The 22,597-nt window shown below is 47.2% G+C and overlaps 1 protein-coding gene and 1 pseudogene across 1 annotated transcript; both read left to right on the top strand.

The window, feature by feature from the left end:
• Nucleotides 1-1,646: 1,646 nt before the first annotated feature.
• On the top strand, nucleotides 1,647-4,091 carry TRIL (TLR4 interactor with leucine rich repeats). The gene has a single exon (XM_047095332.1). The coding sequence runs from the start codon at nucleotides 1,647-1,649 to the stop codon at nucleotides 4,089-4,091; it is 2,445 nt and encodes an 814-aa protein (XP_046951288.1).
• A 14,704-nt stretch (nucleotides 4,092-18,795) lies between these two features.
• LOC124523443 (60S ribosomal protein L9-like) lies at nucleotides 18,796-22,103 on the top strand (annotated as a pseudogene).
• The last annotated feature ends 494 nt before the right edge of the window (nucleotides 22,104-22,597 follow it).

Raw genomic sequence — 22,597 nt, 5'->3', positions numbered from 1 at the left:
CACGCAGTAGGTCCTTAAAATCACATTTTCTGAACATTTGGGGCAGGGAGGGGGAGAGAAGAGGCCTTTATTTTTAGCAAGGCAGTTTGCATGAACAAATACTAAAACAGCTATTCCTTGCCCACCCTCATTCTCATCAGGGGCTGCCCTCAAAGGAGCTAGTGACAAATGCTCCATTCTATATTGATAAGTGCTAAGATTCCCCGCCCTCCCCCCCCCCCCCATCCCGCCCCTAAGCCAGGCCTAAGAACTTCTGGGGTCTAAAGATTTTGAAGATCACTAGAAGTCCCAGGTATCAAGGGGTTGGGCCCCACCCCCGCAGGCAGCAGTTACCAGAGGGTCGATGAAGGTTTTATACATATATACATGCACACGTGCAGAGCCTACCCCAAGGCCTGTACGACTGGAGGAGGATTAATGGGACTAAATCACCAAAATCTGACAGAAACACTTCCACAGCGGTAGAACCAGTTCTGAGACTCTCCAGGCTCTTAACCTACAGCAGGGCCAAGCGAATACTCGGTTCAGATCCCTAAAGGAGGCGATGCCTCTCCTGGGCTACCTGGACAGCCACGTCAAAAATCCAAACACCCAACATTCAGAAGGGGCTGACCTGGCCTCTTCTAGCCCACCGACAGCTCTTTGTAGCCAACGGGGTGCTCCCCTAAACGTCTTACAGAATGTTTGCGCAGTCCTTGCTGCCTGAACTTCCCGCAGGGTGGCACCTGGAAGAGCAAGGGACTTAAAAACGAGTAAGAGCATCCGTGCTCCCAATGCTCCGAAATGCCTGGTGTACTCATCTAAAATAAAAAGGTCTCTGTCTGCAAATTCCGTTTGTTGGCCCGGTAATCCACCCCCGCCCCCAGCCCTGCGTCCAGGGCCGACCCGTACAGCTGTTTTTAATCCCTACTTTTCTCACTCGGCGTCCCCGGCTTGGGCTGACCAGACGCGGAGCCACTTAGCGTTTCCTCCTCCCCCTGTCGGGGTCTGTCCTCCCCTCCGCCGTCTCCTCTTTCTCCGCCTGCATCCCCGGGGGGCAGAGTGTGGGAAGAACGAATTTCCGCCCGGTTTGCCCGCCACTCGCCGACTTGGGTCCCTTCCGGACGCAGCCTGCTCACCCCCGGCTCCTCCCCCGGCTGTTCCACCGAGGCCGCGCTCCTGGTCCGGGACCGAGAGCCAGGAGGCGCGAGCTGCGGGGGCCGAGCCGCCGGGGCACAGCAGCCAAGCCGCGCCCCGAGGAGCTCTTGGAAGGGCTCCCGCCTGCAGCTGGGGAATCCGCTCGGCGGGGAGAATCCGTGCCAGGGAATCCAACTCTCCGGACTCCGCTGCAAACAAAAAGCTCAGGTCTGACTCCCTCCCTCCCTCCGCCCCCCGACGCACACCCGGAGAAACAGTTTTGTGCAGAAATGCAACAAGTAGCACCCGGAGCTCCCGGAGCGCCCCGCGCCGCCTGACTTGGCTGGGGGAACCCGCCTGCAGAGACCCGGGCCAGCCACCGGACAAAGGGCGGAGGAGGGGCTGGACCGCGCTGCGGAGTCCGAAAGAGGCCATTTAGCGACTCTGGCCAGGCCAAGGGGAATGCAGAGGAGACATAGAGCAGGCGGGCCAAGAGGACGATCCGGCCGCAGCACGCAGGACGGGCGGCGATGGAGGCTGCCCGCGCCGTGCGCTTCCTACTTGTGGTGTACGGCTGTCTCGCGCTCCCGCCGCGGGCCCAGCCCGTGTGCCCAGAGCGGTGCGACTGCCAGCACCCCCAGCACCTCCTGTGCACCAATAGGGGGCTCCGCGCAGTGCCCAAGACCAGCTCGCTGCCGAGCCCCCAGGACGTGCTCACCTACAGCCTCGGCGGCAACTTCATAACCAACATCACGGCCTTCGACTTCCACCGCCTGGGGCAGCTCAGACGGCTGGACCTGCAGTACAACCAGATCCGCGCTCTGCACCCCAAGACCTTCGAGAAGCTCTCGCGGCTGGAGGAGCTCTACCTGGGGAACAACCTCCTGCAGGCGCTCGTCCCGGGCACCCTGGCCCCGTTGCGCAAGCTGCGCATCCTCTACGCCAACGGGAACGAGATCGGCCGCCTAAGCCGCGGCTCCTTCGAGGGCCTGGAGAGTCTGGTCAAGCTGAGGCTGGACGGGAACGCCCTGGGGGCGCTGCCGGACGCGGTCTTCGCCCCCTTGGGCAACTTGCTTTACTTACATCTGGAGTCCAACCGGATCCGCTTTCTGGGCAAGAACGCCTTTGCCCAGTTGGGCAAACTGCGCTTCCTCAACCTCTCTGCCAACGAGCTGCAGCCCTCCCTGCGCCATGCAGCCACCTTCGCACCGCTGCGCTCCCTCTCCACCCTCATCCTCTCGGCCAACAGCCTCCAGCACCTCGGGCCGCGCGTCTTCCAGCACCTGCCTCGTCTCGGCCTACTCTCCCTCAGGGGCAACCAGCTCTCACACCTCGCGCCGGAGGCCTTTTGGGGGTTGGAGGCCCTACGCGAGCTGCGCCTGGAGGGGAATCGGCTGAGCCAACTGCCCGTGGAGCTGCTGGAGCCTCTGCACAGCCTGGAGGCGCTGGACCTTAGCGGGAACGCGCTGTCAGCTCTGCACCCCACTACCTTTGGCCACCTGGGCCGGCTGCGCGAGCTCAGCCTGCGCGACAACGCGCTCAGCGCCCTCTCCGGGGACATCTTCGCTGCCAGCCCGGCCCTCTACCGGCTGGATCTAGACGGCAATGGCTGGACCTGCGACTGCCGTCTGCGGGGCCTGAAGCGCTGGATGGGCGACTGGCACTCACAAGGCCGTCTTCTCACGGTCTTCGTGCAGTGTCGCCACCCCCCGGCCTTGCGGGGCAAGTACCTGGATTACCTGGATGACCAGCAGCTGCAGAACGGGTCTTGTGCGAGTCCCTCGTCCTCAGTTTCCCCGACCGCGGAAGGGCTGCGGAGGCCCTTGCCCACAGCCGCCGGGGAGGAGGTGGCGCCCCCTGCAGGTGGCCTCGCGGAGGAGCTGCCGCCGCAGCCGCAGCCGCAGCCACAGCAGCGCGGGCGATTTCTGCCTGGGGTGGTGTGGGATGGGGCCGCCAGGGAGCTTTTGGGCAACCGCAGCGCTCTGAGGCTGAGCCGACGGGGCCCGGGCCTCCAGCAGCCGGGCCCCTCCGCCGCTGCTGCCGCGGACCCGGCGCCACACCCGCTGGACCTGCTTCAGAAGCCCGAACGGGGACCTCCGACTCCTGCAGATGCTGCCCATGCGGAGCCCACCCCGACGGCCGCACCCGTCTCTGCGCCATCGTCCGCTGGCGACCCCTGGCAGCGCGCGGCAAAGCAGCGTCTGGCAGCGCAGCAGCAGGAGAGCACCGCCCAGTCCGACGGCGGGGTCGGCCTGCCGCCGCTGGTGTCTGACCCGTGCGACTTCAACAAGTTCATCCTGTGCAACCTGACGGTGGAGGCGGTGGGCGCCGACAGCGCCTCGGTGCGCTGGGCCGTGCGCCAGCACCGCAGCCCCCCGCCGCTGGGCGGCGCGCGCTTTCGTCTGCTCTTCGACCGCTTTGGCCAGCAGCCTAAGTTCCACCGCTTTGTCTACCTGCCAGAGCGCAGCGACTCGGCCACATTGCGCGAGCTGCGCGGAGACACACCCTACCTGGTGTGCGTCGAGGGAGTCCTCGGGGGTCGGGTCTGCCCGGTGGCCCCCCGTGACCATTGCGCTGGGCTGGTCACCCTGCCAGAGCCTGGGAGCCGGAGCAGCGTAGATTACCAGCTGCTGACCTTGGTCTTGCTGGCCGTCAACGCACTGCTGGTGCTCCTGGCCTTGGCGGCCTGGGCGTCACGCTGGCTGCGGAGGAAGCTGCGGGCTAGGCGGAAGGGTGGGGCCCCTGTGCATGTTAGACACATGTATTCCACCCGACGTCCCCTGCGCTCTATGGGCACCGGGGTGTCCGCCGACTTCTCTGGATTCCAGTCCCACCGTCCGCGCACCACCGTGTGTGCTCTCAGCGAGGCGGACCTCATCGAGTTCCCCTGCGACCGCTTCATGGACAGCGGCGGCGGCGGCACAGGTGGCAGCTTGAGACGGGAAGATCATCTTCTGCAGCGATTTGCTGACTAGAGCCAGAGCCTCCGAGGTTGTGGAAACCTTCTCTTTGGCCTTGAGGAGCCACTTTCCATGGAACCCCTCAACCCGCCTCAAGGGGAGATCTCATTTTATCAGAGTTTCTCCTTTCCCCCTTTTGTGCATTTGCCAGACGAGTCAAAGGGAAAGCCGATTCGGCAACCCCTCGCCACCCCCAGTTCCCAGTACCCGCTCATGAAGTGAATGGGTGGTACTTGGTCAAGGCCAAGAGTAGGGGACAAATGGATGATGGAGCTCAGACGGGGGGAAGCCTTCTTCTACAGGGAGACCTTGGCACAGCTGTGGCAATGGCCTTTGTAGCACTGCGATACAAGAGCCTGTCCCCCTTTGGGGTAGAAAAGGGTGCTTTTGCCCCCAGTGTGGCCAGAAAGAGATTTGGGTGCATGCTCTTTGTTTGTTCAATGTGAAACGAGAGTTTTGTTCTATTTAAGGAAAAAAGGAACTTATTTAGTATTACAAAGGAGGCTTGGCAACTTGACTTGCACTGGTCTGGCGGTCTCGGCCAAGAAGGTGATGTTGTAAACAGGTGGTAAAGTTTAACACACTCACCAAGGAACTCTTTCATGTTGGTTAATAGAACATTCAGGATAATTTAATGTTTAAATAATCAGAGACGCTATTTTTTTTTCTTTCAGGAATGTGAAGATCTCTGCCATGTAACAAACTGACAATAAACTCAAGGACTGTTTTAGTTGAGCTGAGTGGTTCAACTAGTATTTTCTTTTTAACATTAACACCGCAAGAACATTCGCTGACCTTGGGGTTAACTAAGGTGACCTACTTTCTCAGGAGAAGGCTGCGCGCAAGACTTCTCTGTCAGGGTTGCTCCTGTGGCTTTTTTAATTTTGTTTTTCTGAACCTGTATATGCAGAAGGAAATTTCAGTGCCAGAACTTGATAAAAGAATGTTAACTAACGCGTGCGTAACCAATGACCCCGCAGGGAAGGGCAGCCTTGTAGTTCACTTAACCGCATCTCTGACAATGTGTCCAGATTGGAATGAATACGATGTGGTACTTCTCGTGTTTTTATTAGTGACGCGCAGTTGAGGGTGCCCTGCTTCTCTGGGGTTGCACAGTTAAGTGATAAAGGTAATTTCCTAATAGCACGGAAGCAAAAGGTGATGGTCAATTGATAGCGTGACGTTCAATCACAGCAACGTCTTACTCTATATAAAATAGAGAGGAAGAAATTATCGGGAAAAATGTGAAAAAGTGTACATCAGTGGTTGTCTGTTTCTACTAAAGCCAGAAGGTTGTTAGGAGTACTTAAACCTCACTGTGAAATAATTATATATTTTGCGAGTTAATCCCTCCACTACCCAGTGTTGTACCACGTTATTAAATCTTATCGTTTAGTTACTAATTGCAGCATTTCTTTTAAAATGTTGTTTTGCTTTAAACTTAGGATTAGGCTCCTTTATTTGCTCCTCCGTTGTTTTCAACTATTTGGGACACTTTGGTCCCCTGATATTTATGAAGTACATGTTTATCGCTAACCGTAGTGCTTTGGTTTACATTAGCAGTTTTGTGTGTGGTCTAAAAAAGCGGTCCCAGAGAAGATCTGCACGGTTATACTGTCCATGGTTATGGATTTATTGGCAGTGGGTGCCGTGGAGGCGACTGCAATGGTGCTAAGGCTAACAGCGAATCTTCTATTTAGGGCCTTAACGCCCCTGATGGTCCTGATGACTCAGGGAATCTATCCTAGACCGGGGGTCCTTCCCCAGGGTTCTCCTTTTATGTTTGGTCCATTGAGCCAAACCTGCCCTTGGCCCAGCAGCTGAGCAGGGACCCAGGCATCTAAATGAACTGATCTGTGTTCATGTTCAGATGAGTGAATGTCCAGACCACTTAAAGTACAGCTGCTTCTCTGATAGTCGTATCTGTGGGGCCCAAACTTGACCAACCACGGGAAAGAGGCTGTCATTCTTACTCTGCTGCCGAGGCTTGTAACCGATCCTGAGGCTATTAGTACGCAGGAGAGGAGTCGTTCACTCTGTTTTGCAACCTCCGGGCTATCTTGCACCCCTGGTGCCCCTAGTTTTGTTCATTTGTACAGTGATGGCATCTTTTAGCTGTTCCTTTGCACAGCGGTGAAATATTGAGCCCCACTGAAAGTCTGGAAAAGACCTCTGGACCTTCCCACCACCCACCCTTTTGTAGCAGAACATCACTGAAAATACTTCACGGAAAAACAGTAAAAGCTATGTGAAAACAGTTCGACTGGAAAGTCTTTCGGTGGGAAATGAATAAATGTTATATGTTGTTATGTTCAGTTATGTCAATAAACCCACTTGCTAATGGAGATGTTTTATGGTCGGAGTTTCCAAATATTTTATACGCTTTCATAATGATCCGCTGTGGTTTTCTACAGCAGTTGTGATCGATGACAATGAAACATGAGCTTGAAGTCTATCTGTCCTCGTTCAGTGGTTTTTAATTGCCATTTCTACGGTAGCGTACAAACTCTATTTTTCAGGAATAGATAGGTGACTTGGTGCCCAGAGAAACAATAAGATGACTGTAAAAGCGATGGTGAGCTGTGATATGAAAACGCTGTTAATATACCAGTGACAGCAAGATGATTGGGTCTCAGCAGGCCTCAGCTGTTTAAAGGAATTGGAATTAAAAGTCAAGCCCTTTGACTCCCATGGTCAATGATAAGAAGGAGCTATCTTGAACTGGAGGTCATTTTTGTCATTACAAAGTTTATGAAAAGGTAAGATTCCTAAAGAAAAAAGACTAAACTTCGCATGAGGTAGGAGTGTTCATTTAAAGAGCCATTGAAGCCGTCTGGAATGTGGTTGGACCCTCAGCCCGACCTGTAAGCGTATTACTTTCATAAGACGGATCATTGTGCCATACACTGCCCGGTAATAAGTGGCACGAGATCAAAGCCCTCTCCCCTAATTTGCAAAGGCCTGGTTTTTACCGGAAGTACAGCAATGTGGGCAGCTATCCTATAGTAAGAAACCATTAAAAGAGATAACTAGTATTACTTGGTATTGCTACTTAGCCACTTCCCAATCTTCCTCTGAAACTTGGAAACAAATGACGATGAAGCATTCTAATGCCAGAAATTTACTAAAGTCGACACCATGACCCAGGATGGAAACAGATTTCAACTCACTGTTGTACCTTCACTGTCCCAGAGAATTATAGCATCATTGAAGTTCAGTATGATTTTAGAAAGCGTTGAAAGCATTTCAGTCACCTGGGACTGCATTTGTTCTATTAACGTCATCTCTTTGTGCCTCCGTTTCTGCGTCAGTGAAAATGGGTCCTGAGTCCAGAGTCCTGACTTCACTTTGCCACTTTGAGGAATAAGTGAGTAAAAAAAGCATTGGACAGCACCAGTTCTAAGGCGGATGTTCAAAAATATTAGATGGATTATTAGTAGCAGCATTTTATGCCCGGGAAACCAAGTATTGTACGATACATTTTAGGAATGTCACTGCTGGACAAGGCATTTCTGCTTAAGCCCCAACCGATCAGAAACTGTAGATGATGAAATTCCGTGACCCTTCCCTTTGTTCTGGTTCGTCGAGGCTCTTCTGTAATTTAACATGGAAGGACAGCTCTTGAAATACTTTTCATTATTTCATTATTTTTTTCTTTCTCATTATTAAAAAAAAAAAAGGTGAATATACTAGTATTTGAGCAAACTTTTGTATATTTATTAAACTCTTGGCGTAAGTTCATTCATCTTTTAGACCGGAGCTACGGATGTGTAAATGGCGTTGCTTCTCATTAACTGAATGACCGCATCTCCCAGTGTCCTTTTACTTAGTTTACTTAAAAGAATACTTTGCGTGAACAAATGCTCCCCCCCCCCACTTAGGGATTTCAGGTCACTTCATCCTTATCATGTGGCAAATGCTACTCATCTTACATGGGAGACTGAGGGATTTGGAGATTATACTTACATTATTGTTGAAATCATTAGGGGGGAAATATAGCTTCCTGTTAACCTGGTTGCTTTGTCTTGGGGCAGAATAGCTAAATATCTCATTACATCCATTTGAGGGATTTTAAGCTACAGGTGGTCACTCCTTACTGGCACAGAAATGTGGCTTTATAATCTGGCTGTGACATGGCATCAGGTGCCAGACGGAAATAAATTGTCATGCGCCAGCATTTCCAACAACAGCGTCTTGTGACTCTAAATCCGTAACATTTTTTTTTTTTTTTCAAATTGACCAAAGCTTCATAGTGCTAGCTCCTTCCCCTACTCGGTCCTCAAAACCAACTACGCTAGCTCCTTCCCCTACTGGGTCCTCAAAACCAACTACCACTGTGAGTAGGATGTGTTTCCTTCTAACAGTCAATTCTTACTCACACAAGTTGTGTTGTATAAAGTCACAGCAAACCTGGAAGGAACAAATACGGAACCCTTGCTCTGGGGGAAATTCACGTTTGGGTTCCTGTAAGCATCTGGTCACGTTTTCCTCAACTTCTCAATACAGAACCTTATTTGAGGCTCATTTCAGTTTAAAAACGCCTGGGTGGCTCTGTCGGTTAAGCGTCCGACTCTTGGTTTTTGCTCAGGTCATGATCCCCCCATTTGTGGGATCGAGCCCCGCATCAGGCTCTGTGCTGACAGCACGGAGGAACCTGCTTGGGATTCGACCTCCCTGTCTTCTCTGCCCCTACCCTGCTCCTGCTCTCAGATGCTCTCTCACTCAAATAAATACACTTTAAACATATAAAGACACCTTATTTAATATATATGGTTGATTCGTGAACATTGAATTCACGGCCAACAGCCCTGTAACTCATGCCTGAATGAAGTTTACCTAACACACATGCTTTCTTAGACACATCACTGCCGTCCTTCACTGAGGAACTCTAGACAGCATTTCAGCGCTATGTTTGGGGCCCTTTTAAACAGCAAAATCACACACACACACAAAGTAAGAAAGTGTGAGAAATGTGGCACTAAACAGACTGTGAAAAGCACACTTGTTTACAGTGGGAAAGCTGAAACAAGCAGGTGAAACATTGCCTCATTCAGCCTCAGCAGGGGGAATGCCTGGGTAACTCAAATTTTCCATGGCGCTGCCTGTGTCCCCAAATGGCCACGAACATACTGCAGAGTATTGATTCTGGGCTCACAAATTAAAGTTGGCGAGTAGGAGCTTTCACAAATATACAATCTGCAAATAATAGAGATCAACCGTGCTCTTTATCTGCCCAGATCCGCCTCCTGGGACCCCACCCCTTTTCTCAGTGCCATAAATTACCCACTTTATCCCTGGGGCAACGTTTGGTCCTTTCAGTTGGTGACCACACCTAACATTCCATTTGTATTGTTGGCTACGGTAGCTTTGCCTGGTTAAAGGTGAAGGTGTGCCGAAGTTTGTTTTGTTTTGTTTTTAACAATTTTAGTTTGAGATTTTCTGGCTATTCAGAGTGGTGTTTGCTCCCATGCTACATAGGTACAGTTTCTATTTCTTCTTTGGGAGAACATACCATATATTAAAAATAAACCTACGTAGGTGTCTTACCTCTGCCCACTTACTACTCCTGCTTTCTCAGGAAGGGCTCCACAAAGAAGAAATGGCTAAGTCTATCTGTAAACTCAGTATCTCCCTGGGCTGAGTATAACCCCTGACCCCCATCTGCTCTGGGCTCACTTCAGGAGACATCAGCCTCTCTTCCCTTCTTTTACTGTGAAAGACTCTCTGGTGCACTTAGACTCTACGGCATTCTTCCGTGTGCTAAAGAAAAACATGGCTTGCCCTGAGAATATGGTTTGCTTCTTGGAAGTTCTTATTTATGTACTCTTACCGCCTTCACATGCCTCATTGAGTCATATTATCTTCCTATTTTTATTTCGACTGCTGAATACACACACAAACATAGCTTTTTTGTTTTTGCCTTATGCTCAATTCTACTCAGGTATTCCTCCTTGTATCGTGTTGTGTCGCTCATTATTACCTTCTCTCTTATTGGGTCTATAAACAAAACTTACAATTTTATGTAAGGCCAACAGATACTTGAAAAAATGCTCAACATCACTCATCATCAGAGTGATACGCAAAGCAAAACTACAATGAGGTCTCACTTCACAACTGTCAGACGGTTAAAATTCAAAACACAAGAAACTAGTGTTGGTGAGGATGTGGAGAAAAAGAAACCCTCTTGCATTGTTCTTAGAAATGCAAAGTGGTGCAGCCAGTGTGGAAAACGGTATGCAGTTTCCTCAAAAAGTTAAAAATAGAACTACCCTACAATCCAGTAATCATACTACGGGGTATTTACCCCCAAAATACGAAAACACTAATTCAAAGCGAGGCATGCACACCCATGTTTATTGCAACATTATCTACAAAAGCGAAATCATGGAAGCAGCCCAAGTGTCCGTCACAGATGAATGGATAAAGAAGCTGTGGTTTATACATTCAACGGACTATTACTCAGCCAAAAAGATGAATGAAATCTTGCCATTTGCAACAACATGGATGAAACTAGAGGGTATAATGCTAAGTGAAGTAAGTCAGAGAAAGACAAATACCATGATTTGATTCACATGTGGAATTTAAGAAATGAAACAATGAGCAAAGGGGGAAAAAGGAGGAAAGAGAGCAGGGGGATGGTTGAAATAGGGGATGGAGATTAAAGAGTACATTTGTCATGATGGAAAAAAAGAAAGAGGGGCGCCTGGGTGGCGCAGTCGGTTAAGCGTCCGACTTCAGCCAGGTCACGATCTCGCGGTCTGTGAGTTCGAGCCCCGCGTCAGGCTCTGGGCTGATGGCTCAGAGCCTGGAGCCTGTTTCTGATTCTGTGTCTCCCTCTCTCTCTGCCCCTCCCCCGTTCATGCTCTGTCTCTCTCTGTCCCAAAAATAAATAAAACGTTGAAAAAAAAATTAAAAAAAAAAAAAGAAAAAAAAGGAAGAAACCCAAAGTGGGATAACTAAAAAATATTTCTTAAATAACTTCTAATTTTCAACTTAAAAAAGGTTGCCAGACTCTTTCAAAAGATTTCTGTGTACCCTTTAACCTGCTTTACTAATTGTTAATATTTTGTCCCATTTGCCTTATTTTTGTCTATCTCAACTATTTGAGAGTAAACTGCAGCCATCATGTTTCTTTGCCCCTAAATATTTCACTTATACCTCCTAAGAACAAGGACATTCTCTTAAATAAACCTAGTGCAATTATCAAGGAAAAATTTTAGCACCAACAAAATGCTATTTTCCAGTCCACAACCCATATTTAAAATATATCAACTGTCCCATGGGCCACCTGGGTGGCTCAGGCGGTTAAGCGTCCGACTTCAGCTCAGGTTATGATCTCCCGGTTGGTGAGTTCGAGCCTGGCGTTGGGCTCTGTGCTGACAGCTCAGAGCCTGGAGCCTGCTTTGGATTCTGTGCCTCCCTCTGTTTTTCTCTGACACTATAAAAATCTTTGTAATTCGGCTTAGATGACTTATATTGACCTATCTTTATATTTACTGACATTTTCCCAACTGGTTCCATCTGCTAATTATCCCTTTAAAGAATTTCTCATCTCTAATATGTTTTTTTTTTCCCTAGCATTTCTTCATTTCTTTTTAAAAACATGTATAACTCTCTGTTGATATTCTATATCTGTTCATGCATGATGTGTAGCTTTCCACTAGATCTTTTAATATATTAGCATTCATTGAATTAAAGTCCCTTTCTAATAGTTACATCTTCATCATCTCTGAGTCTAGTTTTATTGATTGCTTTATCTTTAAACAATAGGTTGTTTCTTTTGTGTGCCTCTTTGTCTTGTAAGGTTTGTAGGTCATACATTGATGTGCCAAATAGTATGTTTAACCTTAACGTTTAAAATTATTTCTTTTCAGAAGCATTTATTATGCATAGTAAGTAAGAAGTTCTCTTGATTCAACAGACTTGTTTTTGGAGCTTTTGCACACATAGACAGATGTTCTCAAGTTAAATTTGTGTAATAGTTTATGCTAATGTATGTGCAGATGAGCACCCATTCGCTTTTAAATTTTTTTTTTTTCAACGTTTATTTATTTTTGGGACAGAGAGAGACAGAGCATGAACGGGGGAGGGGCAGAGAGAGAGGGAGACACAGAATCGGAAACAGGCTCCAGGCTCCGAGCCATCAGCCCAGAGCCTGACGTGGGGCTCGAACTCACGGACCGCGAGATCGTGACCTGGCTGAAGTCGGACGCTTAACCGACTGCGCCACCCAGGCGCCCCAAGCACCCATTCGCTTTTTACTTAACTCTTTTCTCTTCAACATGGTGTAAAACACAGGGACCCCTATCCAAATGAAATTAATGAGAGACTTCGTTTGTAATGAACAGCTCTATGAATCAGATTACATTTAGGTGACATCTGAAAGAGTTCAAGTGAAGCAGGTTACAGAACTGTGTACTTTTTTTTTTAATGTTTATTTTTCTTTTTATTTATTTATTTTTTTTAACGTTTATTTATTTTTGACACAGAGAGAGACAGAGCATGAACGGGGGAGGGTCAGAGAGAGGGAGACACAGAATTGAAACAGGCTCCAGGCTCTGAGCTGTCAGCACAGAGCCCGATGCGGGGCTCGAACTCACAGACCGCGAGATCATGACCTGAGCCGAAGTCAGCCGCTTAACCGACTAAGCCACCCAGGCGCCCCTATTTATTTATTTTTCAAGAGAGAGAGAGAAACAGAGCGCAAGTAGGGGAGGGGCAGAGAGAGAGGGAGACACAGAATCCAAAGCAGGCCCCAGGCTCTGAGCTGTCAGCACAGAGCCTGACAAGGCGCTCAAACTCACCAACAGTGAGATCATGACCTGAGCCAAAGTCGGACGCCTAACCCACGGAGCCACCAAGCTCCCCAGAAACGTACACTTTTTAAAGTCCTGTGATTGGGGCTCTTAGCGTCAGCGTGAGAAATCACCAATCATGGTATCATGAATTCTCAATTAGACAGCTTTCTCTACACTGCATTTGCTTAGGAAGGAACCCTCTCTTTTGTAAAAGGCGATAACCTTCTATTGTTCATGTTGAACTGGAAACAAATGCTCAATCTGCAACCAAACTGGTGGAAGAGGAGCACAAGGAATTATCTACAGTAGGATTTGTGTTTTGTAGAACGATGCCTTGCTCCTGGGAAAGACTGTGCAAACCCAAAACCGTATAATAATCACCAGGTCTCACAATTTTGGAGACAAAAAATAGCTCATGGCCACCGAGAAGATAAAAATACTTAATGTTCATATTGCCTACATCAAAGGTATTATTAACTGGCAACATGGAACAACTTAGAGGAGGGAGATGCTGTATTGGAGACTATATATATATATATATATATATATATATATAATTTCATTTATGTAAAGACTTAAAGTGACATGACATGAAATGAGTATGTAAGACCCAAGTATTGAGTATTTGGGGACACAGGGTGTTTAATTTAGTTAATTTAACAGATTCTTACAAGCACGTTTTTTGTGTCAGGCACTACTTTAGGAGCACTCCTCACACGAAGTCTTCAGTCCTCATAATAACCCTCTGAGGTAGGTCCCGTTACTATCCCCCCATTAGAGCCAAGGAAACTGAGGCACAGAGAAGCTGTGATCTTTGACCCAGATTCCCAAATGGGGAGGTGTTAGAGTGGGTGCCGGCTCCAGAGCCCTTGCTGACCATCCTGACCGCCCCCCGCCCCCCGGCCTCGTGTGCACACACATGACGACTGGTAAAAACATCAGGGGCTTGTGCTTGTGAATATTTCTCTTTTTTCCCCCGATACCACACTTTAAAAATCATCTCGAAGTAGTTTGGCCTTTATTTTTGGCCTGTTTTTCTCAACCTGTGTTGGGGGCATACATCAAGGGCAATATCCATTCATCTTTAAATATTTGATGAGCCACCGGCAGTCCGTCCCACAGACACAAACGCTTCACTCTGTCTTGGGTCACTGTGGTGTGCTCCGGGGTCAGTCCTTTCCACTGGTTTACAAGCTCCCTTAGGACAAGAATCTCCGCTGGTATTTCTCCTTGTGTTTCCACAGGGCCCGGCTAGCTTACGGTTGAGTCCCTGGCTACCTGCTTATTGGTGAATGCTGCGAGACAGCTATTCAACCTTTTCCCACCCAGACACGCACGCTAGACTCTGTTCACATAAGCGATATGAACCTGTGTATTGGGGCAATTCATTTAATATAATTCCACTCCAATATCCATTTACAAAACAACAGTGGGAAACTGATGTAAGAAGGAGGCACGACATGACTCCACTTTTTTCTATCTCTGTTCTAGGAATACGCTTCTCAAAAAGTGAACGTTTGGGAAAGTAAACGTATTTTTCCCCTCAGGTACTCTTTATAGATTTCATGTTGCTGAGAATAAATCTAGAATTATGTATCATTTATGACGGTAGTCCTATCACCTAGCATAGGGCATTTCACATAGTAGGTTCTCAATAAATGCTAGTAGATTTTTTTAAACTTTTTTTTTAACGTTTGTTTATTTTGAGAGAGAGAGACAGATGGGGGGGGGGCAGAGAGAAAGGGAGACACAGAATCCAAAGGAGGCTCCAGACTCTAAGCTGTCAGCACAGAGCCCGACGCCAGGCTCGAACCCACGAATTCTGAGATCATGACCTGAGCCGAAGTCGGACACTTAACCGACTGAGCCACCCAGGCGCCCCATAGATTTTTTTTTTTTTTAATTAAGCATTAGTACTATTAGGAAGAGCGTTACAATAGGAAGAATTTTTCATCACAGATCTTTTGGGTCTACCAAAACTTGAGTTTTTACTTTCTAGGACATGGAACAGAATATTGTTGTATACACGCTGGTAACTTTATTTTCCACCTCGTCTCCATTCTTTAGTAACTTCTTCCCCCACAGAGCCGTGACCAAGATTTTTTTTTTTAAACCCCAGGCACAGCAATAATTTACGAATTTCTTTCTGTACCAGAAAGACACAATAAGACAAGTGTTTTGGAGAGATAAGAAACATTTCAGCGACACTGTGAGGCATGAATTGAAGTATAGGCAACTAGACCCACCAAGTAAATGATTATCTGCCGTTGCCAGAGTAGGCAGTCTCAATGGCTGATGAAGCCACTGACCTTGGCGTATTTATCATCATTACCCCAGGGGACAGAAACCAATACATCTATTCTTGTGAATATCCATCCATAAAAGGAGGCCCAATCCAGTGGAAAAGAATTTGTGTTTATAGGTGGTGTGTGTGTGTGTGTGTGTGTGTGTGTGTGTGTGTATGAGAGAGAGAGAGAGAGAGAGAGAGAGACAGAGGAAGAGAGAGAGAGAGCAAGAATATTTCATTTCTTACATTTTCTTTCCACTTTTAACTTCTTTCTATTTATACTGAGAAGGGAAGATGACCTCAGTCTCTCATCTGCGATCTCAGATTTGTAACAGCACCCTGATCTGCAAGACTTCAAGGGGCATAGTTTTTCCTTATAAGGGAGCTGAATAAGGCTGAAAAACAAAGACAATCTGTCTTATCATCTCCCAGGCTATGATTGCCGTCAGATTAGGGGAGGCCAGAGGTGAGGGATGTGACCTTGGATGAGGCTCCTGCTGTCTTCTGCCCAACCCCCCACCCCAGCATGGTGCTAACTGCTCTCTGGACTGGAGTTTCCAGGCAAATTTTGGGACCTGAGTTCACAGACAGCATCAAGCCTGCTTAGATGATAGTGAAGCAGAGCCCCCGTGGAAGCTGTTGTGGGGAGGGCGGTGCAAGAGGGAGGGGCCAACGGCTCTGTCCACAGCAATCCTGGGACAAGGTTAAGAAGATGAGAGAGGCTTTGTTTCCAGAAAGAAGTGGTTGCCATTTAGTTTGCTCAGGCTGCTGGGGCAGAGTAGCAGGAATTGGCTCAAGCAGAAATGTAGGTCTCACAGTTCTGGCGGCTAGAAGTCCAAGGTCAAGGTGTCAGCAGGCTCCATGCCTCTCTCCTAGCTTCTTGTGGTTTTCTGGCCATCTTTGACATTCCTTGGTTTATAGACCCATCGGCCCCAACTCTGCCTTCATCTTTTTGCGGTGCTCTCCCTGTGCACCCATGTGTGTCCAGATTTCCCCCTTTTATGAGGACACCAGTTATCCTGGAGCAGGGACCCACTTTGTGATGACCCCATGTAACAATAATTCCATCTGCAATGGTCTTATTTCCAAATAATGCCACATTCCGAGGTACTGGGATTTAGGACTTCGACATCTGAGTTTGTACAATGGGGAGACAACACAGTTCAGCCCATAATGGAATTCAGAATCAAGTTGATTCAGTTGGGAGAATCTTCTTATTAATTCAAGGAAACAGGAAAGGACATGAAGCCAAGAGAAGAAATGGTAGAACAGCTCATTTTTTTCTAGCAAAGAATCAAGGCATGGGAAAGTGAAGCCTGGGGGGCAAGGTGGTAGGATTTCTTCATCGTGTGTGGGGATGGTCATCTTTTTGAGGACACTGGCAGTATCTGAGTTGAAATCTGATCTATGGGTCAAAGAGGACCTAAGTCCCCAAAGCTTTTGCAAACTCCCGGTGGTATGGGAAATTTAGCTGCCCAGAAAAAACTACCCAAAGTCCTTGGCCTAATGCCTTCAGAAATACAGGTGGGCTTACTGGAGGGGCCTTTCTCCTTTTCTATTTTCTCAAATATGGTGGGAACTATCAGAGAAGGAGTGGCTGCTGCAGAAGCATCCCACCATTTCAGCCACTTAGCTGCCTAATTGTCTGCAATAGGTCAAAGCACGTTATCTATTTCCTTGACAAATGCCAAGGTAGGATGAAATTCAGTTAAGACTGGGTGCCAAGTGCTTTGTTAGATACTGGTATATGTTATCTCAGTCCTCAAAGAAGCCCATATTATTATTCCCATATTCTAGATGCCGCAGTCAAGGCTCAGAGTTCAGTGACTTTTCCCCGGGGGCTCACAGGAATCCTGCATGACCCCATGTGTATGCCCTCTGTATTCTTTTCACTCTGCCTTGCTGCTTCCCTAAGTATTTGAGGGTACATCTTTGGAGAATGTGAATTTTTTTAAAGATACTAAATGTCACATGGAGGTAAGAATTCATTTTACTCCTTTGAGCCTCTGGTGTAAAATGGGGAGACTGGATTCAGAGGATCTCTGTGCATCCGTGTAGCCCTAACATGCGTCTAAAATTATGATTTTATTTTCCTGTTTTGGACGTAAGAAGAAGAGGATGTAGACTGTCCATCTGGGATTTTTTTTGTTGTTTGTTTTTTTTTTTTTAAAGATGGAATTTTAACATCTCCTTGTGGAATTTCCTGGTTCTCAACCAAGTATGTAGATCCCATCCCTCAGAAGCCTGTCTATTTTTGACTGCAGTGGGATTACAATCGGGTTATTGGGGGGGGGGCAATCTCTTTGGAGCCTCACATTTTTGTTTTCTCTTCTTCAAGTACCCCTGTGCTTCTACTGCTCCCTTGGAACTGACTGCATGAAGCCTGGTTTGCACGAAGCAGTGGCCAAGCTCCCTGGGCCAGGGACACATGCCCGCCGTTCCAGGCTGAGATCGACTTCCGCTCTGGGCACATCTCCTGTGGGCCCGCGAACAGGCTTTGACTGATTTAACTCAGAACACTCGCTTGTTTGTGGATATGGTAATGACGCCAGTAAAATTCAATTACTGTATCCCAGAGGACCGCAGCAAGCGATAATAAATTAGGGAACATGAGCTTTGGAGTATCTGAACTGAAATTATAATGGGGCTATTGAAAAACAAACAAACAAAAATCGCAAGCATTCATTTAATAATAGATGCTGCAGTTTTCCCCACCAAAAATTAGTTCATCAACAAACCCTTTGTTCTTGTCATAAAAGAACGTGCCTTAGACACAGCCAAGGACATTCTATCTTAATTACTTGGTATTGTTGTCGCCCCCCAGAGCCCACCTGGCTTCAGGGTAACTGGTACATGGGGAGGAAGTAGCTGCCTGCCAGGGTCCCCCAAGGCCGCGGCACTAATCCATGCTGGGCCCACAGATGCTCGCAGCCGCCCATGGCCTTGGGTTTCAGGTTGCCATCCAGGGCTGAGGTTTGAATGGAGGTTGTAATCTCAGAAGGTCCAGCTAGCACTTAACCACTGACATCCATCAAGTATGTCAAGGCTCGCATTGTCTCATTAATTTGAACCAGCTTTCCTGCTATCAGATCCTTTTTCATGTCTAACCTTTCCACCCTGCCTTTCTTCCTTTGCGCACAGTTTATAGCCTCTCCCGTTTGTGCCTTCCGTCTGTGAGTTGTGTGCTACAAGGCCACTCTTGAGGGGGAAGAGGTGCCTTTGCGCTCCTCCATGCCACAAACAGGACTTGGGTGTCTCTTCTCCAACGTGAAGGTCAAGCACACGGATGGAGAAAGAACATTCACGGCAGTCTGGATGTGTCTGCAGACTCTATTCTGCAGATAATTTTAGAGCTAAAATTGCTATCTTGCCTCGCTTTGTTTCCTTTCTCATCCAGATTCCAACCTTCAAGTGTATAATGCAGAATTGTTGAAACGATGGGCAGACGAGATAGGAAGAAGATAACCAAGGTGCTAAAAAAGTACTCCGAATTAGCAGCAGGTCATTTTCCACCTGTAGAAAATACCTTTGGGGGCAGCTCTGAGACCAAGCCCCTTGGTTAGAGAACTGTTCCTCCCTCCCCACCACCACGGAAGGCCCGTGGACGTCGGTCATGCTTACTATACATGACTCCATGAGGCCGGCTGAGTCAGGACCCAAGCTGGACACAACAGAATCTTGCTCTAGGACCTGGAACGTGTGGGAACTTGGAAAGGCTAGAGCCCTGGAGTTTGGGGCCTTCATTTTCAGCCATGTGTACAGAAAGCAGGAAAGCGAGGGGGTGGAGTAAGTTTTGCCACGAATCAGAGATGTTGAGAGAAGCAGACCATAGTCATGCAGTCCTTTGATAAAGGATGACCCTCCCTATGGCCTCCCCCCAACTCCTTCCTGACCATGTTCTCTCTGTAAGACCTTGTACCTAACGCTGCCTCTTAAGCCTCAACCCTTCATTATCTCTCAATCTAATTAGCCTCGTGGCCAATGCCTGTTACATGTTCCTCTCAGGGCCTTGACATTTTTTTTTTCCAATATACACACAGAGTATAAAATTTTAATACATTATTTGATCAGAGACAAGAGAACTAGCAATCTGTGGCACACTATCTGAGGACTTGTCAAAATCAAGGGTGATTCTTTCCATCACAAAGAGACGGAAGTTTCAGTACATCAAGAGACAAAAAAGCAGCCAAAGGATTTTGCTGTCCCTTTATTTCCCGTGAAATACAACCCGAAGCGGTGTTCATATTTTCCCCACACTGCTTCCTGTCCTCTGCCAAAGGAGGGACTTGATCCAATGTCCCAGCTGTTCTGGGGCCTGCGCTGGGATGGCCGGGTTGGAAGGGGGGGACACACAGGTTTTACTCTCATGCCAGCTACGCCTGGGGCCTCTGTGTGGGCAATCAAGGGACCTTCCCTCGGGCAGAAGCCTGTGGAAACATCCAGTCTGACGCCTCTCGTTTGGCACAATGAAGGGCAAATATCTCTCCATTATCTACTGGAAAATGAATGAGCAAACACAATCTCTAAATCAAGGGAGACTTAAACAGGAGATCATATTTCCTATTCCCTAGGTGTTAGTAATATTCTGCAAAAAGGTCATGGGTCTTGGTAACTATGTTAAGAACTATGGTCACAGTTTATTAACCTCTTATGTTCTTTGGAGGAAAAAAAAATCAGAATATAAGGTGTTTGGGCCAATATAACACAAACCTAGGCATGCCAAGCTCTGTGTGGGGGTTTTACAGGTACCTAATTTAAATGTCACAGTAGTTCTATACTATGACCACATCACTATGAATTGTCTAAGAAGTTTGAGTGGGTGCCTCAAAGGCCACACAACCGGTAAGTAGAAAAGCTTTTAAGTGAAAAATCTGGTAAAAAAAAAAAAAAATGTCATAGCTGGAATGTGGTCTCGAATTTACCTTACTCTTAAACCTATCCTTATTCCATTGCACTCTAATGCAATATTTTCCAAATTTGTCTGGTAAGACTCTTCAGTGTGAGTGCTTGTTGAAACTCCACTGTCTCGCTCTCTGCCCCTCCCCCACTCACTCTCTGTCTCTCTCCTTCAAAAAATAAACATTAATTTTTTTTTTTTTTTTTTTAAAGGAGTGCCTGGGTGGCTCAGTCAGTTGAGCATCTGACTTTGGCTCAGGTCGTGATCTCGTGGTTCATGGGTTCGAGCCCCGAGTCGGGCTCTGTGCTGACAACTCAGAGCCTGGGGCCTGTTTTGGATTCTGTGTCTCCCTCTCCCTTTACCCATCCCTCACTCACACTCTGTCTCTCTCTCTCTCTCAAAAATAAATAAACATTTAAAAAAACAATTAAAAAAGAAAAAAAAAATCTCCACTCCTGGGTCCAATCCCGCTGCAGATCTAATAAGCCAGAGTCTCCTAGAAATGGGGAAAGGAATTCACCCTAGGTGAATCTGACCTAGCAAGTTAGGTAAACACTGCTAAAATGCCTTAATTTCTTTTTAACCTAGTAATTCTTGGCAAGGTGTGTCGAAAAATGTCTTCTTCTTTTTAATAAGCTTTTTATTTTGGAATAACTTTAGATATGCCTGGAAGTCGTAAAGATGATAAAGAGAGAGCCCATATACTTTCTCCCATCTATTTCCACCTAATGTGAAGATCTTACACAACCACGGTCCATTTGTCAAAACTAAGAAACTAACACTGACAAATTACTGTTGACTGTGTTAGGAATCACTTGTCTTGGACACGGAAGGAAAGGAAAGACATGCCAGCCCAGAGTCCCTTTTTTTTTTTCCTATTCTTTTTTTTTTTTTTTTTTTTTTTTTTTTTTCAACGTTTATTTTTTTGGGGACAGAGAGAGACAGAGCATGAACGGGGTAGGGGCAGAGAGAGAGGGAGACACAGAATCGGAAACAGGCTCCAGGCTCCGAGCCATCAGCCCAGAGCCCGACGCGGGGCTCGAACTCACGGACCGCGAGATCGTGACCTGGCTGAAGTCGGACGCTTAACCGACTGCGCCACCCAGGCGCCCCCTTTTTTTCCTATTCTTCAGTGAGCTGAAGGCACACAGCGTTGGTAGAAGGTGCGTGATTAAGAAGCAAGTTGAGTTTAGCTCTTTGCTGTATCTATTGAAAGAATGAAGATCCTTCTCAGCAGACTGTTGACCTTCCAGAAAATGTCGACAGCACTCTGAAGGGACCCAGTATTACTGTGAAGGGCCCCCGAAGAACCCTGTGGAGGGTTCCTCAGTAGAAGTCAGTCTCCTCGGAAAGAAAAAGAAGAGGCTCTGAGTTGACAAATGGTGGGAAATGGAAAAGGACTGTCTACTGTTCTCGCTATCTGTGGTCACCTACAGGCCATGGTCAAGGACTCTACACTGGGCTTCCTTTACCAGATGAGGTCTGTGTATGCTCATCTCCCTGTTAATGTCATTACTCAGGAGAATGGTTCTCTTGTTGAAATCCAGAATTTCTTGGGTAAAAATCGGGGCGTCTGGGTGCCTCAGTTTGTTAAGCATCAGACTTTGGCTCAGGTCATGATCTCAGGGTTTGTGAGCCTGAGCCTCTCGTGGGGCTCTCTGCTGTCAGCACAAAGCCTGCTTGGGATCCTCTGTCCAGGCTTTCTCTCTCTGCCCCTCCCCACTCATGCCTGCAGTGCTCTCTTTTTCTCCCTCAAAAATAAACATTAAAAAAATACATCCACAGGCCTCGCTGAGGCCAGGTGTTGTTTGTTCAGCATCTCAAGCCCAGACAGATGAGTTAATTCTTGAAGGAAATGACATTGAAACTGTAGCAAACTCAGCTGCTTTGATTCAGCAAGCCACAACAGTAAAAAACAAGGAAAATTTGGGGATGGTTTGTGTGTTTCTGAAAAAGGAACAGTTCAGCAGACTGATGGATACGATCTAAGTTGTCCAGCTACAGAAATAACAAGATGCCAGATGAGTTTTCAGACTTATTTGTGATATTTTAAAGATGCAATAAAAGCTGTATTGATTTGGAGCTTTTTCTTAAACCAATAAAAAAAAAAAAAGAAGAAGCAAACTGAGTTTCTTTCCCACAGGATTTACACTGTTCTGGTAAGAACAAAATACATATGCATGCACAGGCTATGAAATGCAAATTATGTAACTTCCGTGATTTCATAGATGAGTTAAATACACTTCGTTTTTATTTTATTTATTATTTTATATTCTAGAGTTCTTTTTTTTTCTAATGCTTATTTATTTATTTTTGAGAGACAGAGAGAGAGAGAGATGCAAGGGGAGGGACAGAGAGAGAGGGAGACAGGGAATCCCAAGCAGGCTCTGCACTGTCAGCATGGAGGCTGATACGGGACTTGAACCCACGAACCGTGAGATCAAGCCCTGAGCTGAAATCAGGAGTCAGAGGCTTAACCGACTGAGCCACCCAGGTGCCCTGAGTTAAATACGCTTCTATTTGCCTTTAGAACTGGCAT

Source organism: Lynx rufus, unplaced genomic scaffold (genome assembly GCF_022079265.1).
Source record: "Lynx rufus isolate CCGP_SWC_20201006 ecotype Redwood Valley unplaced genomic scaffold, mLynRuf1.p SCAF_4, whole genome shotgun sequence".
In the NCBI taxonomy this organism is placed as follows: Eukaryota; Metazoa; Chordata; class Mammalia; order Carnivora; family Felidae; genus Lynx; species Lynx rufus.
The sequence above is the reverse complement of the archived record's forward strand: the minus strand, read 5'-3'. Positions and strand labels throughout refer to the sequence as shown.